Source organism: Rhamphochromis sp. 'chilingali' (assembly GCF_963969265.1).
Source record: "Rhamphochromis sp. 'chilingali' genome assembly, chromosome: 20".
In the NCBI taxonomy this organism is placed as follows: domain Eukaryota; kingdom Metazoa; phylum Chordata; class Actinopteri; order Cichliformes; family Cichlidae; genus Rhamphochromis; species Rhamphochromis sp. 'chilingali'.
This window is the reverse complement of record NC_137947.1, coordinates 20,774,437-20,792,520: the sequence shown is the minus strand read 5'-3', so window position 1 is coordinate 20,792,520 and position 18,084 is coordinate 20,774,437. Positions and strand designations below refer to the sequence as shown.

General features: G+C 40.4%; 1 protein-coding gene across 18 annotated transcripts in view; it reads right to left on the bottom strand.

Moving 5' to 3' along the window:
* Positions 1 to 18,084, bottom strand: part of LOC308388339 (ankyrin-3-like) — a gene marked incomplete at its 3' end in the record, with an annotated part of 123,411 nt that overhangs the window by 20,552 nt on the left and 84,775 nt on the right. For 3 of the 18 annotated variants that reach the window (XM_080868989.1, XM_080868995.1, XM_080868983.1), the window contains 15 exons: positions 15,870 to 15,993; positions 12,216 to 12,318; positions 11,370 to 11,420; positions 10,722 to 10,831; positions 9,863 to 9,895; positions 8,762 to 8,986; positions 8,492 to 8,646; positions 7,594 to 7,805; positions 7,186 to 7,393; positions 5,890 to 5,986; positions 4,669 to 4,897; positions 4,431 to 4,556; positions 3,303 to 3,425; positions 2,739 to 2,765; positions 899 to 980 (listed from right to left, as the gene is read on the bottom strand). In XM_080868989.1, the coding sequence (XP_080725115.1) occupies positions 899 to 980; positions 2,739 to 2,765; positions 3,303 to 3,425; positions 4,431 to 4,556; positions 4,669 to 4,897; positions 5,890 to 5,986; positions 7,186 to 7,393; positions 7,594 to 7,805; positions 8,492 to 8,646; positions 8,762 to 8,986; positions 9,863 to 9,895; positions 10,722 to 10,831; positions 11,370 to 11,420; positions 12,216 to 12,318; positions 15,870 to 15,993 (1,905 nt within the window). Of the gene's footprint in view, positions 1 to 898; positions 981 to 2,738; positions 2,766 to 3,302; positions 3,426 to 4,430; positions 4,557 to 4,668; positions 4,898 to 5,889; positions 5,987 to 7,185; positions 7,394 to 7,593; positions 7,806 to 8,491; positions 8,647 to 8,761; positions 8,987 to 9,862; positions 9,896 to 10,721; positions 10,832 to 11,369; positions 11,421 to 12,215; positions 12,319 to 14,569; positions 14,582 to 15,869; positions 15,994 to 18,084 lie in introns of all 18 variants that reach the window. The other 15 variants (XM_080868984.1, XM_080868986.1, XM_080868994.1 and 12 more) reach the window with 8 other exon arrangements.

The following is an 18,084-nucleotide window of genomic DNA, read 5'->3' as shown; positions in this document are numbered from 1 at the left end:
CTTTGATTAAAAGGTCTTTCTCTTTTCATTTAGTACATTTTCAATGCCAGGTGACCCCACAAGTGTATATTATTAATAAAAAAAATATCACCTTAATATTTTGGTCACAACTTAAAATAAAATATGAGGTTGCACTTTACAAAAAAATGTGACCTGCAATGAAAGATTTATTTAAATGGTCACAATTTTATCTCTAGCTAAGTATACTATTAAATAATCCTAACACTTTTCACAAAATTGTCAGAAAGACAAGTTTAGACATATTAAAATAAAGCAAAGATAGTGGATCGAGAAGAAAGAGCTCCGGCCCTAAAACATAATATCTGTGAGAAAAGGTATTCCAAGATTTAATTAAAGGAAAAAAAATTGTTTTTAAATCAAATCTTGTGCTCTAAAAGAGTCACTGTGGGGGGAAGAAAGTTCATGTAAAGTGCAACCTATTTCATGTTAATATACACAGCCGCACGCAATCATAAAGCCAATAAAAGAGTGAAATGGCTGCTGAAAGAATGAGAACAATTCAAAATAATATTTTTATTCAACATGAATTAAAACATTTCTGTTCAAATGATACACGAACAGACATTGACACCAGTGACAATAACATAGCAGTCAAAACAGGGAGACATTTTGTCAACATGGGGTGGGTAAGCAAAGCATGACACACAGGAAACCATGCAAATGTTTGCAGAATGAAAGATGATAAAAGAGTATGTGTTGGGTGGTAGGAATAAATGCTCGATGGACATGTTTTGTCAGGGTTCTATATTATATGTAAATGAGAGGTAGAAATATGTAAACTATATCATGGGACCTTTCAGACACTAAAACTGATTAAAATAACATAAATATCTGAAACCAATTAAAAATTTCACGTAGGTAAAAATGGGAAACTCACTCGCTGCTGGGTCGGTCAAATAGCTGTAGCGCTTACGCAAAGCTAAGGAGGCAAAGGTATGACGTCGCTCTGGCTTTTCAGTCTGAAACAAACAAAAAAGAACAAAAGATGCTTCAACATAAAAATGAAGTAAAATGTGCTTGAAACTAACAGAAATAAATATTTTTGTTAACTTGTTAATTTAGAAGTTATAGTGCAAGGAAATAAACCTGCTTTTTTAGTCTACCAGTGCATGCTGTTAGTACTTGCACAGGGAGGCACTACAGTTATGTGTCTTCAAAAAACTGTAAACGATATATGATTTGCATGTAATCCCTGCACTAGTAATTGGTGCAACTTACAGTTAAGTATGGTATATTGAATAAATTTCTTCTCATCTTCACATCATGGTAAATCTTAAAACGTCAATAATAATAACTGTGTCAGTGTTGGTATCAATAGGTTCTCCAAATGTTCATATTTAACAAATATGCATTTCATGATTTAAAATCTAATCTGATGCCAATTTTTAGTGTAAAAGCAATAACTAGTGTGAAATGTAGCCTTTGTAAAGAGTTGGGTAACTCACAAAAGTGAGTGCAGTGTGTTTATTCTTTGCAGACAAACAGCCTAAGTTTTTGAAACTATGACTACAGTTTTTTGCAAATCCTAATGAACTTGTTTGCCGAACCTTAACTATTCCAATATCACACTCTTGTTGAAATAAACGTTTATTGTTGGAATCCTCTTCCATAAATGTTTTGCCATGCAATGGAGAGAGTTAGTACTATTGTTACAGAAAAGCCAAGGAAAAGGACAAAAAATACGAGAAACCCCAATACAAAAAACCAACGACTAAGGCTACGTCCACACGTACCCGGGTATTTTTGAAAACTGAGATTTTTCTATGCGTTTGCACCTTTCGTCCACATGTAAACGGCGTTTTCGGTCACTGAAAACGGAGATTTTTAAAAACGCCTGCCAGGGTGGATATTTTTGAAAACTCCGTTTTTGCATTTACGTGTGGATGAGGAAAACGGAGAAAATGCAGCGTCAAAGGTGTGCGCCTTTCTTGATGTCACACTGTGCGCCACGTTAATGTTTCGGTGAAATGAATTTCTACAATGGAGGTAGACTGTTACTGTTAATTTTACTGTCTGCAGTGTTTAAATGCTTACACATACACACACAGTTATTGTCCCTCCACACATACGACTCGGTTCTGCTTCTATGCCCCAGCTTTGTTTACCATCTCCCACCGAGGCTTCTAGACTTCTGATTGGCCAACATTTCTACACAGTTAGGAATATATCGCCACCTGTTGCTTTGGCATGTTCCTAGCAGCATTTTCCATCATTTTTTCATTTACGTGTGGACGGGATTATTTTATAAAACGAAAACGGAAAATCTCCGTTTTCAAAAATGCCCGTGTACGTGTGGACGTAGCCTAAGTGGACAAATAATAAAAGTTAGGGTTACATGTCTGGCTGACAAAATATACCAAAGTCTCTATATGTTTATAGTAATGACGAAGTCCTGTTTAACATGTATGAAAAATAAGATAGTGATGAAAAACAAGCCGAGATGTTATACAGCAACTGGCTCCACTGGACTTGGGATGGAGACAACGATAAATAAATCCTTGCAGATTAAAACAATTGCCATTTCCACTCATGCACTGCAGGGTCAGGATTGACACGGCTGTGTAAAAACGTGCGCTCAGAAGCATCTTCCACATTTAGGTACAGAACTGAGGTAAGGTATTTGCAAAACGCATATTTACAACGTTCTCTGCAGTAAAGCCAACAGAAAGGACGACAAAGAAGAAGCGGCTTCGTGTGATGATGAAGAATTTGTTTACCTCATCATCAGGATCAGACTCCATATCCTGTGGTATTCCAAGATGCATTGCAGGAGAGGAGAGAGATGACACAATGGAGAGCAGGGACGTTATAGTGAGCGGGAGGTGAAAATAAAACTCAGGGGATGAAAATGGAGCAGCAAAAACAACAAAAAGCATCAAAAATCTATGGGATTAATAAATACACACAGCAAAATAAACAAAAGCAAAAGCAAAGGAAATACAGTTTCTTGTGATCAATCAACACCACAACAAACAAACAAAGTATTGTTTTGTTGTTTTTTTGGCATAATTTTTATGTACCCACAGAGAGCCAGGCACTAAAGCAAAGCATGATGTGCATGTGTGGCTGCAATGTGTACGTTGTGGGGTCTTATGACTGGCACAGGCTTTAACATTAATAAAAGACACAAGGAGCAGGCAGTCACTTCTAGACCAGGTGAGCTTCAAAGATTTCTCTTGGTCTCGGGAGGACAGTGTTTGTTGTTCTTCAACTGGTTCATTTACATGTAGATGATATGACGTGGCCTAAAACAATCAACAGTTTAATCATGGAAATCGTACCTTCTTGTGGGTTGGCAGTGTGATATTCAAATTGCATATGGCAGTCTGTGGAAGGCCTTTTGTGGTTTTTGGCTCTCTCAGGAAGGAGAGGCGCCCACATGGTTCTTGGCCCATGTCTCTGATCTGCAGAAGACAGTAAACACTTGTTCAACAAAACCTAATGTCAATAAAAAAAAATGCATTTCTTCTTAATTCCAGGAGTAATTATCATTGCACCTTAACCTAGGGCTGTGCGATATGACCAAAATCTCATATTAAGACATCTATCGTCCGATAACGATATAAATCACAAAAATGTAACATTTTCTGTAAATTCTGTGAATCTCGGGCAGCTCGACTTGCGTGAAGTGTTTCCAGCTGGGCATTGTGTACCTGGAGTCGCGTGTTTTAACTGATGCATGAAACTATACATTTTAGACATAAGTTGTAACGGCCACCGTTTTCTTTGTGAGTATTTATTACACGGCGTGCTGCGGGGAAAAGCCTGTTCTAACATTTGAGTCTAAGGTTTATTTTTTAGCACCTGACGGCTCTTTTTTGCTTCTCATCCGTAAACACTCTGCATCTTTCACGTGATTCCGTTTATTTTGAAAAGTCTCAACAGGATCTTGAGCTTTATTGTGAAAGGTTTATGTGGAACAAGCGGACACACGGTGGTTTTACCGTCGTTGTTGCTAACGACAACGCATAAAAACAAACGCTTGTCTGTCTGTAGTGTGGTTATATTAAATGTAAGAGAAAGAGAGAACTTTAAGAAATTAATATAGCCACCACAGTGACCATCAAAACGATGAAAAAATATTGCAGTAAACAGTTTATTTTGCAACACCACGAAACAAACGATAGCATAAAATGAAACGATAGACGTTTTTATATCGTCATCCAATATATATCGTTATATCGAACAGCCCTACCTCAACCTATTGCAGTGTTTTTATATACAAGTAAAGATATAACAGGGAAAAATATAATCTACTTATAAGCATGTACATGTACATAAGCATGTGCAGAACATGAGATAATTAATGCAGACTCAAGGAAAGGAGAGCTGTTACTGAAATGCACCTGTATAAAGGAGGCTACAGTAAATGCTAACAGAGAGTGTGACAGGAAGAACACATCCTATACCTTTACGTTGAAAGGAAGTCTGTTTTCCTTGAAGGAGAAGAAGTTAAATACCAGCTGCTGCCCGCTTTTGGCAAGAGGGGAAAGATTGCCATAACAATCCACGTAGATCGGTTTGCCCTCAAGAACCTACAGAAATCCATTATCCAAAAATATAGAATCACAGCACATTGTTTTATTTTATCTGTCAGTGCAGTTTTTATTAGACTCTCTTACTGCAGAACATTTGTTTGCATCCCACCTCAATATCTTTGCTGCGGGCCACCTCCTCAAAGTTCTCCTGCTGCTCGAGGGTCTTGTCCACTTTGTCGTCCGTCATGCAGAAGCAGCGCAGCCGAGCCTCAACAGCATCATTCATCTTGGCGAACACCACAAATTTGGCCAGGTACGGCACGCAGATCAGCTCCCGGTATAACTGAGACGCTAGACTCACCGTCTCAGGAATCTGGTGACAGTCTGCGAGCCAAAACCTGAGGGGGAAAGATCCGAGGCGACACAAAAAGTAAATAAATAAAGCAATTTTGTATGAATCTTCTCACAGGTGTATAACAGTCATTCTAAATAATAATCTAAGTGATCAAACAAATGTGGCTATTTCTCTGAAGGATGCAAAAAGACACATGATATTTGTGCAGTAATCTAATTATAGAGTACCAAAGGGTGCTCTGTTAGTATCAGGCTACACACTCACCGCATGATTTAAATCAAGTTAGGATGGAAAATCATGACTTTGCGTGATGTAACTGAAAGGTTCACTTGCTGAGGTCAGTTTAACAGCATACCTCAACAATCTGTGGTTTACTGACTTTGCACCACACAGTTAAATGTGTAACTGAGTGTAACTCTATCAGAGGGGAACTCGGGATTCTGTCAACTAACTGGTTGCATTTTTGAGCTTTTATCTCGTGGTATATTTGGGCATTCACTGCCGACTTCTGCAAATACACTGTCAATATTTTGAAGCTCACAACAATGTTTTCTGGAAGAGAGTTAAACTCTCTTGGGTTACTTGTTGGGACTTCCACTGAGGTGAGACTAGACCTGCAACTAACTGCTTTTATTATCAAGGTCTCCAGAAAATATAAAATATACACTGATATTTGATATTGATAAATATACACTGAACCAACCATACTTTAACCTACTACCTTTATTATTGATACATCTAGTCATTATTATTTATTATTAATAAAGAAAGTTACACCTGTTTCTAGGGCTCAATGTACTATATTCTCCCTCCACAAATGTAACAGTTTCACTCCATAATTAGTCCAATTAATCAAAATTTAGAGATTTAGATCATTCAAGTCAGAGGTATAACACGGGCGCCATTTGTTTGTCTGTCTGTTTGTCAGCAAGATCATTTCATGACGATTGACTGACAGCTTGGGCATCGGTATATTTATATATGCAGTGGTCCAGTTCTGATTTGCCGTGTGTATAACATACGAGTGTGTCTCACCTGGCCGAAACATTTGTGGTGAAGGAAACGCAGTCAGTTACAAAGGACAGTGGTGTGGTTCCTGTGATGTCCTCCCACTGCGCAGGGGAGGTTCCTCCTGCATTAAAAACAGGGACAAAAATTTAGCTCACTGCCTTTTCAGCATGGGCAGTTTTTAGCTTACGTAATTGCTGTTCTTTTATCTTCTTAGCTCTGCATTTTTTACTATCATAGTAGAACTGATCAGACTATTCGACTCATAATGATTTGTACAGTGCTGTGCAAAAGTCTAAAGCTACTCCTTATGTTTATTATTTCATTTTGTATATATTCCTCGAAAAATGGAAAATAGGTGTACTGACATGTGAAAACGTAAATGGAAACAAAGTAGATAAGGCAAAAACAGAGTTTTCACAATTCTAATAAGCTTGAAAGTCAGTAATTGTTATGACCACCTTTATTCTTCTTTAATTAGCTTTCAGGAAAAGTTCTCCAGGATCCTTGAAGGACATTCAAAGCTCTTCGTTGGATGCTGGCTGCTCTTTGTTCCAATAATCACACACTGCTTCAACAATGTTGTGGTCCTGGCTCTGGGGAGACCCATCCATGACTGAGAGGGTTCCACTGTGTGTTTGTCTAATCAGGTATGATTTTACTGCATTGGTGATGTGTTTAAGATCAATCTCATGCTCCCAAAAAGATGGTATCGCATAGTGAATCTTTCTGCATTCATAATTCCATCAATTTTGACAGGATTCCCAACACCACTGGCTGAAATACAGCCCCAATCCATGACAAAGCCTCCACTAGGTTTTACAAATAGCCATAAACACTCACTGTTGAATCTCTCTCCTCATTTTGTCTGTACATATTGAGTACTGTGAATGAGTGCTTGACATTTTTTAGGCCTGCCAAGTGCCTTTTCTCTACTTAAATGATTCATATTTAGGGCAGTGTTAAGTGGCTTGACAAACACAACACATCCTCAGAAAATGCCAAGGTAAACGGACTGGACTGAAAACTAATTAAAATATAGCCAATTTCCAAAGAAAAACTTCAAAATTGAGAATTGTTGCTCAAGACACTTTAAAAAAGTCTGTTTTTTGGAAGCAAAACAGAATTGATGATGGGTGGCTCAAGACTTTTGCACAGTGCTATATAATAGTAAAAACATTTTAAAACAAAAATAAGAAATGTAATGACTGTCAAGATATCTTTTAAGGAATCTTGGAAATAAATGTTAATTCTGCAAAAGCTGTTTGCATAGAGGTACCACAAGAGTATTGTCATGCTCTACTAATACACAGGTCGGCTTGCCTGTGATGCTGCAGAGGAGACGCAGGCAGGGTGCCGATTCGCCTCGATGGCCGATGGGATGGCCTTCTGCCGATCTAGGTGGGACAGGGATCGTCATAGTGATCGGCTTGTGGAATTTTCTTCTCCTCGGCTCTACAGTGACAATGGGGCTGAAGGTGGCTCTGTTGCCAAGGACTGCCCTCACCATGTCATCTGGCACAGGCTGGGCCTAAACAGAAGGCCAGGAAGATGTACAGAAAAAAATATTTGGCCATTAAACTCAGATTACTGCCAAATCAGGCAATTTTAAAATATTCTAACAAATTAAGGGATCTAAGCAGTTAAAATGAATGGTAAGGTAAAGAAACAAATCAGTGCACCGTCATCATACAGACCAAACTTAAGTGGGCATTAGGAGTCCTACTGTACCTGCAGGCCAACACGGATCTTCTTGGTGAGAGCTCCTGGGGGGAATGAGGCCTGGACCATGGGAACAGTACTGCTAGAAAGTACCCCTCCATCAGGACCCATATGATTAGATTCCTGCTTAATCCGCGACACCACAGCAAAATACTGTGGAAAATCTCCAGTGACGATGCGGCAAATACGCTTCTTCTCCAACTCGGCAGGACTATCCATCTCTGCAAGATGAGAAGAAGAATTTCACACACACACACACACATAAATATATATTTATATATGTGTTTGTGTACTTTTGCACTCATAAACAGATATTTGCAACAGATATGCAGTATATCTGTTTGTGTAATTTCCATTTGTAGTTTGAGTTGATCAATGGTATTTCTGCAGGCTTTGTCAGCTTACAGGTAATCAGCCCATAAAAAAGCAAAAATAGGACTGGGCTGAAATGCAACAAATCATCTGTGATCATTAGATTTTTATGAGCTCTTTCAATTAATCTCCATTGGCAAACAAAGACAGGAACGCAGAAAGTTTTATGCCGTAGTAATCAGATGATAGCTGTTCACTGTACATGGAACTCAATGCATCCAAAAGCAATTTGCTTTTCAAATAAATATCTATCTATCTTCTGCTCATCCACTTCCGGGTTCTGTCATAGGTTGAGAGGCAGGCAAGACCAAGGACAGGCTAACACAGACAGTCAGAAAGCCATTCACACTCACATTCATGCCTACATCCAATTCAGAATCACCAATTAACCTAACTCCACTAACTGCATGTCTTGAGACTCCAGGAGGAAGCCAGAGTACCCAAAGAGAACCCATGCAGAACATGCAAACTCCACACAAAAAAGCCCAACGATGGTTGATAAAATGTGGAGCACACCAAATAACCTTCCTGTTACCTTCATCCATTCCAGAAAGCAGCTCTGTGAGGTCTTCTGGTCTAATGTCAGACTGGTGCTCCTTCCACGTGTCACCATTATCACTCCTCAACACGATCAACTCCCTCTCTTTCCCCCGCATTGAACCAAAATGAGGGATCTCCACAATCACAGGACTTTGAGGAAACAGAGCATAAGAATCTTCGTTAAATTGGTGCACAATCTAAGAAAGAAAGAAGAAAAAACCTTTGATTTGTCTCCTAGCCTACTACAAAAAAACCCAAAACCTACCCAAGGAACTGAGCCCCAGCAGGTCCGACCTCCACCAGTCGGCTGACCAGCCCCTCACCCTCTACCATGGGTGGAGGATAGGCCAGTTTGTGTCTTTTAGCCAGGCGACAAGTAATACGTGTGGGTGCCGTGCATTTCCTGGGAGGGATGATGATGCGCATGCCATTGTGGCGGCTGCCCCTCATGGAACCACCACGGGCATCCACCATGAAACTGACCAAGAACCTGCCAGATGAAGAAGAACATTTCAAAGTAGGAAACAAAACAACGACAAAAGAGAAAGATAGACTAAAGCTACGGACACAAGTGGGGAGGACGATTCCCATGCTGTGATCACCGTACACCAAAATAAAGTGAAGGAAAAGACAGAAAGTAACAAAAACAGAGAAAGAGGAAGAGACAGGACGATAGAGAGGAGAAAAACGATGCTTTGAGTTCTGAAACTTGGCTGTTCTCACCTTCACCTGCCTCAGTTTAGGGAACTAAACACTGTGTGAAACTAAACTGGTTGCTAATGAAGTTGTAGAAAGTTTAGTTTCCAGGACTGAGGCTGTAAGTGAGCACGTGCCAAAGATTCAGCCCCTGTAAAGCAGCATTAAGTGGTCAAATATTAAACACCAGAACTAATGTTTCAACTTGGGTCGATACGATCGGTATTCTTCAAATCAAGAGCACGTTGTGGCGTCCCACAAATACACCAAATTACACAAATAAGAAGACGGAGTAAGTTTTGGGTAGGCATACAAACCTGCCTGTGCAGCTTTAATTTAAAGCCACACATTGAATTTTCTCCCCATAAGTGTTGCTTGCTAAGCATGTTGCAAACAGTAAAATCCCTGTATATTTTGTCAGAAGACTGAGGTGTTATTTTTTATGTGTAATGAGAGAGTAAGGAATAGCACAATAAAGAAGGAGTCCCAAACATGTCGACTACAAACTTCTAAGATCTAAGCAGTGCAAATGAAACACCAGACCACACAGATGACAAAGGCACAGACGGGAGAGGGAAGAGACAGTGACGAGATGAGAGGGAGACAGAGGTGGAGGAGCGAGTGACATCACTGCGCCATCATGGGTGAGAGCAGCAAACTCAGTCATCACCTGGAGTCATACTGAGGGAGCGGGGAGGAGAAGCTGCAAAATAAACACATGGGAGACAATGCAGGAGGCAAACCCCCAGAACCTAGTTTTAGTAGCAGTTCCATAATCACTGGTGGGATCTCTAATGACTACTCGAGATGAAAGAAGACTAAAAAGGTGAAAAAACAAGGGATGCAGTAAAAATAAGGACAAAAAAATGAGGACAAAATGACAATGAACACAGTAATATTTAAATAAACAGGCACGCTTTGAAGGTAAAATAATGTGTCATAAATAGAAAGAAAGATCCAAAACTTAAAATGATAGATCCCACTATTTAAATTCTCAGTAACACCAAAGATATTTTCAGTTATGTGCAAGTTCTGTGCAAAGACAGCACGCTCTATTCTGAGCAGATCTTAACACTTTATGATGTCGTATATTCAAAGTATGTAAAAGACGCATCGGTTTATCTAAGTGAAACACATGAGCCACTGTACCATGAGCTCACAAAGTATGCGGTTTGTTTCCGTAATGATAAAAATAGAATGACGGCAGTGAACATGGGGGAACTCAAGAGTTTTAGAGGGTGAAGTGTGTCTTGTTGCTTTAATGTAATGTGTACAGTAGCAGCACTGCAGAAATCCCACAGCCCTGCACCATGTCTGCATCAGTGCTGCAGAGTTTGCTGAATATTGACTCTTTGGGGGAGAGCAAAAGACAGTGAAACATTTGCGTGCAGTAAGCATATAAAATGTGTGATTTCTGCAAATAGTTATATGAATGCACATGCAGTATGTGTGTCGTTTCACATGTACTGTAAGTGTATGCATGCTGGGAAACATCTTCCCAGGCTGGATGAGAGTGCAGCTGTTCTTACCCAGAGTGAATTGGACTAGACACAGTGTTGTGGCTGTGATCCATAGTGTCAGGAGTCCAGCTGTAGCGTCTCATACACTCCGAACTGTAATCTCTGGTCACAGCAAGGTGCTGGTTGAGGAAGATCCAAAGACACGGAAAAGAGCACAGAAAGTAAAGAATGGGTTAAGAAGAAAAAGGATGACAAAGAAAACTGACAGCAGATTTGCAAAACTGACTAATGGATCCAGACAAAAGGAACAAGGTGCAAGATGACAAAAAGTGAACAAATTATCACTCACTGCAATGATAGATATGGGCTGATTACATTTACAGCTTCTATTTCACCAATGTTTTCCATCACTGTCCATGGTCTTACAACAGCCAGGACACAAAGGCACTTGAGGCGCATAAATAAAAGATGATACTATATAATTATGATGACTGAGAAACTTGAAACTAAAGATCAGCTTTAATAAAAGAAGAAGGATGTGAACACTGAATCTTGGAACTCTCGTACACTGAAAGGAGCACGGGAATGACTTATGGCAAAGACCCAAAACAAACAAATATACGGAAAAGCAAAACTTGAGAGAAATGGAAGCTGAACCACTGCGAATGAAAAATAACAAAACCGACGAATGAGTCAGACATCCAACGACATTTATACCTTATTGAGTGGGTCAACCAAGTAGGAAATGTCTTTACAGACACTCTGAAGCTTAGGGAAGAAGAAAAACAGTTCAGCAGTCGCATTATAGGTACTAGATGGCCCACACAAATTAATTTATGGTGCCGTGCTTCACTGCAGGATTTGTGCTCCACTGAGGAAAACAATTTTGACTCCTTGAATACATCTTGATTCTAGCATCTACATTCAATAGGTGACTGTAACTGAAACTTCACTCATCAAAACGCAGATAATTCAAAGCAAACATAATCTCATATACATAATATTTACAGGTTAATACAGCACCAATTTACCAGGAAGCTCTCTGACATAAGACAGTAAAGTAGTGTTGTTAAATAGTCAAATGATTTCCAAAACATCTGCTTTTCTAATTCAAGACAACTACAAAATATCGTTAAGTTTTGTTTGGGATCTTGGGTGATGCTGAAACAAATATTAACAATAATTTCAGGAAAAGAGTTACAGGTTCTTTTATTGCTACAGACCAACATAAACAACGTAATGACAGATGAGCGCTGCAGAGCACTGCAGTTTTCCCTCAGGAAGCTGGAGGTGGGGGGCTCAAAGCTCATGGGTTTGAATAAAGCTTTCATCAAGGTGCTATATGCTCACTCTCAGCACTTTGGCAAAAGCAGGCATGGCATTAACACTTCTTCTGTTATGACCCTTGTGCAAGATGAATGAAGCTACTCTGATTCTGCCTTTAATCTATCCAATTTGTGTTTTAATCAGGAAAGACAACAATTACAACAAAAAGCAAAGAAGAAAATGTGGATAGAAGGTGACAGAAGGCTTGGAAATAGTGTTGAAAGAAAGGAAACTTACCGTGTCTTTTGTAGGAGCCAGAATCTCTTCAATCATCATACTGTCTCGTGCAAAGGAGCTCCGGTTGAGCGTGTTGGACCTATCCGAACTGAAGGAGCGGAGGCTACATGTTACCATGCAACCCAGTGCCGCGGGCAACAACAAGTGACGGGCAGGGGGACACGGCATAAAACAAAAAGCAAGGAATCCATTACTACATGTAACCTCCAGGGGTTTCACTTACTGGACAGAGAGTCCAAAAGTAATATGGGGAAAATAGAGAAGCAGAAGAGTCTGCATTTGAACAGGGATAAGATATTGCAGCACGTTATTCAGAGATGGAAATGAGAGTGAGGTCAGTTTTTTGCATTAAGAGATAGAGGGAAAGAGGAAGAGGAGAAGTAGGCGGCCTGAAAGGAAAAAAGACAGCTCTGTCTATACGTCTGTCATGAGCACTAGTGTAACTACGTCTGCCTGAATGATGACGTATGACAGAATAGCAGACTGTACTTATATGCACCTGGTTGGCAGATAAGAGCTTAAAGCGTTCAATTCTGTGCAGACGTCATCAATGACAGGAAAAGGAACAAGATTCACTCAAAGATATTTCAACTTTTAAATCCGACTCAAGCTCAAAAGCTCACCTTCCTTTATTCTAAGATTAGCTGACCTAGACCTGTTTCAAAGGAGCAAAATACAAGAAGGGAAGCAGGTCTTTTCTATCTATCTTGCTGCAGTCTGCTTTATGGCTGTGTGTGGTGATGTGTGCCTATTTTTGCTGCCTCTTCGGCTCAGTGCAGTGCTGCAGATTCATTTCGGGCTTCTTTCTTGTGCTCCTTTTACAGCGATTTGATCATTGCAGAAGATGTGAAATATTCATTTGATGTGCGGTGACTAAACGCTTACCTAAAACATATATTTTTGTGTGTGTGCGAAGAAGCACTTAAATATCATACGTGAAAGGTGCGTTGTTGTTGTTGTTGTTGTTTGTGTAGGATACGCAGCTTCAGCTGTGAACAAAGCTGAAAACTCTGCCTTCGTTTCTCAGAGGGTATACTGTATGTGTGTATTGATGCGCCGTGCGTGAGTGCAAAAGGGGGAGAGTGGGTGAGTGAGGGGGAGAAAATGCAGAGCTCAGCGTGTTTGAGTGGGCACGCTATTCAGCACAGAGAGAAGCCCTTTATTCAGCAGAGCCTGCCTACCCCGGCATCGAAGTTACCAAGCAACTCTGTGCGGGCTGAATGGACTCGCTGGCAAGGCAGCGCCGCGCTATCCCCCCCCTACTCTGTTCTCACCCCGAACATGTTTGTTTTTTACAGCTTCCTCCTCTTTCTCATTCTCCCCCCAAAAACATCAGCGCTTCTTCTTTTCCTTCTGTGTTTTCATTCTTGCTCATTCCCTTTTATGTCCTCCCTGTAGTCAGCTTTTCACTTCTGCGTGTCATCCTTCTCCATAATGATCTCCTTCTCTCTCTGCTTTCTCATTTCCTGAGTCACGATGCTTTAACAATACTGTGAAGTTTATCAGTTCATCCACTCAACTAAAGACTTTTTCAACTTTGCCTCTATCCCACTGCTTTCCTCTAATCAATCAGACCCTGCTCTAACACCTCCTTTCCTCTTTCCACTCCATTCATTTTTATGGGTGGTCACTCATAAAATCTACTTCAAATTTTCAATCTAGCATGTCAAACTATGAACCAGTTAAGCACTGAGTCGAAGGGATTTTTGTGGACTCAGAGAGGCAACTGTAGGCAACTGAGTCATAGTATATCCACGTGAGTGCTGCTGTGTTCGAATGCAAAGTTTCCATCTCTGCAAACCAGAATTGAACAGCAGGAATCATGCCGAATACTTGTGGGACACCTCCAATTATGTCAACAAATTATTAATCCAATGATGTGTCCGATCCCTGGAAGTTACACTCAGAGACACTCCAAAAAAATATAAGGTGCCACATAAGAAGAAGCCACATCAAAACATTAGTCGATTACTCCACACAACTCAAAACTGAAAGATCCGCAAAACAGCTGCTTATATTTTCTTATGTCCAGCAAAACTGTCTCTTTTGCACACCTACATCAAAACAATAGACACAGATTTCACTAAGAGGTATGATTTAAAAAGTGGAGGGATGATGATGATGATCTAAAAATACAACACGTAACAGCAAATGGGTCAAATACGCTACCACGAACAGAGAAACACCAACACTGGATGACACCAATGTCCAATGAATGACTGGTGGTTTGAGTTAGAGTCTTATGAGTGTTGGATTGGGGTTAAAAAGTAGTTCACAGGGTCACAGGGAAGAGACACCATTCACAGATCTTTTACCTACTACTACTGGTACCACAACTACTACTCTTTTCTTACCTGATTCTAGGGCTAGAATGAGAGACAGGATGCAAGAAAACAAGAAAAAAAGAACAAAATAGCAGAGTGAAAAGCAAAGCATTTTGAAGACGTTCAAGCGTGATGTGACATTGATGCTGTGCTTTTGGTGGCACACTACGACAAGGTTGAGCGAATTTTTCCCGTTTTACATGAGAAGGTGTTTGCGTGTATCCAGCCCACTCAAAAAGCAGACCATGCAATGTCAGTGTCATAAATGAAAAGGTAAGGGAAAGAAAAGAACTTGCTCAGCATCACACATTCACTGATCAATACATTATTTTATACATTTCCGCACTCCTGCAAAAACAGTCAGCTTAACAAAGTGTATGTGCAATGTATGTATATGTATATGCAGATTTTAGTATATGTGTCTGTAGTTTGCAGAGGAAGAAAGTTCTATGGAAACTATGGAAGGACTTGATCATTTGTAAGGAGAAGTCAGTGTAATAATAATGTAATAAAACTCTGAAATAGAAAGGTGAGCACAGCTTTTAAGCTTGCATGTGCTCCTCGCTGTATCATTGTACAAAATAGTTCTTTCAAACTAACATTTTGCATAATTCAACGTATTATCTCTCTGTCAAAACTTTTTCCAGGATCAGCCCATCAAAACAAAGTCGTTCACGTGGAATCCCTCCAGTGTTTCCCTTGTTTGCCTTGCCCTGCTGATGTTAGCAGCTTCCTGTCACAGTCAGTGTGACGTTGTTTTTATCAATCCAGCCATCACAGTGCCATCTGCCATCTGTCAGTGCGGTTACAATACACACTGTGGGGCTGCACAACACACCACCGGAGTGTTTTCATTGGCGCCTGCCATTTTTCCACGACATCCTTTGTCCACTATGTGAAAGTGTAGCTACACCGACACGCAGCTGTTCGCCCAGAGCATCAAAGGTATCAAAGCTTGCTAGCTCTTTGTACATTTTTTTTTGCCCGAGTTTCAAACAGGGTCACGCAAAACGCTGAATCATTTAGTCAGGTTGAATCATTAGATGGCAACTTCCCAGCTGCGCTTTCTGGTGACTTCCATTATGCTGTGTTATTGTGTGTGAGCCTATATGTGTTTATGTTGCATATGTATGCATGTGTGTGTGCTCGGTGGAGGGGGCTGTGCATTAAACTATTCAAGAGCAACAAGAACAATATATGTCATATCAACTATGGCATTATAAATCTGTGGATTTAGGGTGACCACTGCAAATATCGCAAAGATGATGTCACACTGTGAAGTACATCATTAGTTTTAATGTGCATATATATAAAAATGGCAGGTGCCTACCTGGCTGAGCGGGCTCCTATGCTGAAACCCATGTACCCCTCATGAGGGAGAGAGTCATCCCCCAACTCTTTGAGGTCCTGAGGCCGCAGGTATTTGTCTGTATCCCCAGTCATTGCATCCTCACCTAGTGAAGGGACGAAATCAGAAAACCCTCCTGTTAACTTCAAAAGCTAATCAGGGCAAGAGAGACGATGCGGCACCCAGCAAAGAAAAACAAGCCGACACCAGCCTCTTTTTTATTTGATTAGACTACTTAGAGAGGGCCTTGGCTAATTATCAGCATCCCTCTGCCGTTAAATCAACCCAGACTATCTCACTGCAACTTTTCTTTCTTTCAGTCTATTCTTTTCATTTGTGGCACACCAACAACATGAAGCTGGAACACTCAGCAGCGCCTATGCTGGACTTTAGAGGTGAGACTAATATTAAAAGAGAAAGAGGCAGCAGCAAAGACACTTTGCGGTATATCTAGAGCTCTCCTGTAAAATCAAACGCAGCTCGTTTCAGAAGAGTCAAAGCAGAAGGTTTTATAGCTACCAAAGCCTCAGCACAATAAGCAAAGAATAAGGAGAAAGTGCATAACCGCACCGCACCTCGATCGGCGGACCGGTGAACGATGACACGCCGGTCAATGAAGCCGCCGGGGCGGCTACAGTGTTTCCCCTTCTCCCTCATGTCCGGCTCTGTCCTGCCTGCAACACACTGCTCCTTCACCGCAGCCCCTCCCCCTACCTTCAATACTGCCGCACTCCGATCACACACCACCACCAGTGTCAAGCAAGAGGACAAGGGATGGCAGCGTTTCCGGTGTCAGATTTCAAAATAAAACCAGTGGTGGAAGGGTTATAAATGAAATTATCTTTAGTCAAAACTAAAGACAAAGAAAAAAAATTAAACCTGTTTACTCCCTATGTTTACACTTCATAAATTACAATTATAATGTTCATCAGCTACTCTTACAAAGAATACTGTGAACATGTTCTCTCAGGTGAAGCAAGGAAATTGATAAAAGATGCAAGATTTTCGAATACATATCGCAATATTTTAATTATACTAAAGAAATATTTTAACTAATAAATAATCTCTGTGTATTTAGTATAATTTTGAAATCTTGTGCACCTTAATTTTAAAACACTGGGACAGAGAAATATCGATTATAATATCGCTTCCTGTCTGTTTCCAAATCTCAATAAAAATGAAAGCGAAATATGCATATCTTATGATGTGGATGTAGCATATGAAGTGTTATTGAACGCATAACGATATCTTTTATTGTTGTGGCAGAGCGGATAATCCGACTTCCTGCGTTTCACAGATATTTCTGTCTGACTTCACAGACCTGGAAAGGGATCGACTGCTCGCTGTTAAGAATAAAGTGTGGCAGTCCCATTCAAGCTCAGTTTTCCACCACTTACACCCCGACACACACACACACACACAAACACCCTCCTGTTCTAGCCTATATTTTAAAGCATATTCTGAATCCCCCCGCCCAAAAAACAAACCAAAAAAAAAAAACAAAGCCTACTTTTTCCGTCCCTCTAAGAAGAAGAAAAAACAAAAACTGTTCACAAATATAAAAAGGATGTTGATTATAATTCACACAATAAAAACTACGTAAAATCAGTAAAAACGGAAAAAAATAATAACCACATGTTATAGTGACAATTTCACAGTGGCGCTCAGTAACTCTCACTTTCTTACTTTCTGTCTCTCGATCAATTCTCTGTGGCTTAGTAATTGCACCGGCTATTGAAACTTCTTTTAAACCCCCCGAGCGACTTACCTTTGTCCACCGCAGCCATATCGATTACAGCTCTGTTCGTGTTTCGGCGGTAATTTCTGTTTCTCTAAAACGCAACAAAACGCCCACGGTGTAAAAACTGCAGAAAGTTTAAGACTATCAAGAAGTCCATTCAATGCTTCTGGTGCTGGTGGAAAAAGCTGCCCTCTCGTCACCTCAAACACTTAACTCCACTCCAACCAACTTGCGTGTTTCTTGCCCGTGCGCACATCCCTGCTGCTTTCGTTGCGAAAATAATGTAGATTAGAACCTCTCCAAGTTTTGCGTCTCCTTGTTGCACAAAAAGGACACGAGGAAACATAAAACAGCCTAAGTCTAAGCCACCTGACATCGGTGGCCACACCGGGGTTAAATCTCTTGCAGGCGGCTCAAAAAAAAGCTCATCTCATTGGATTTAAAGCGAGAGAGAGA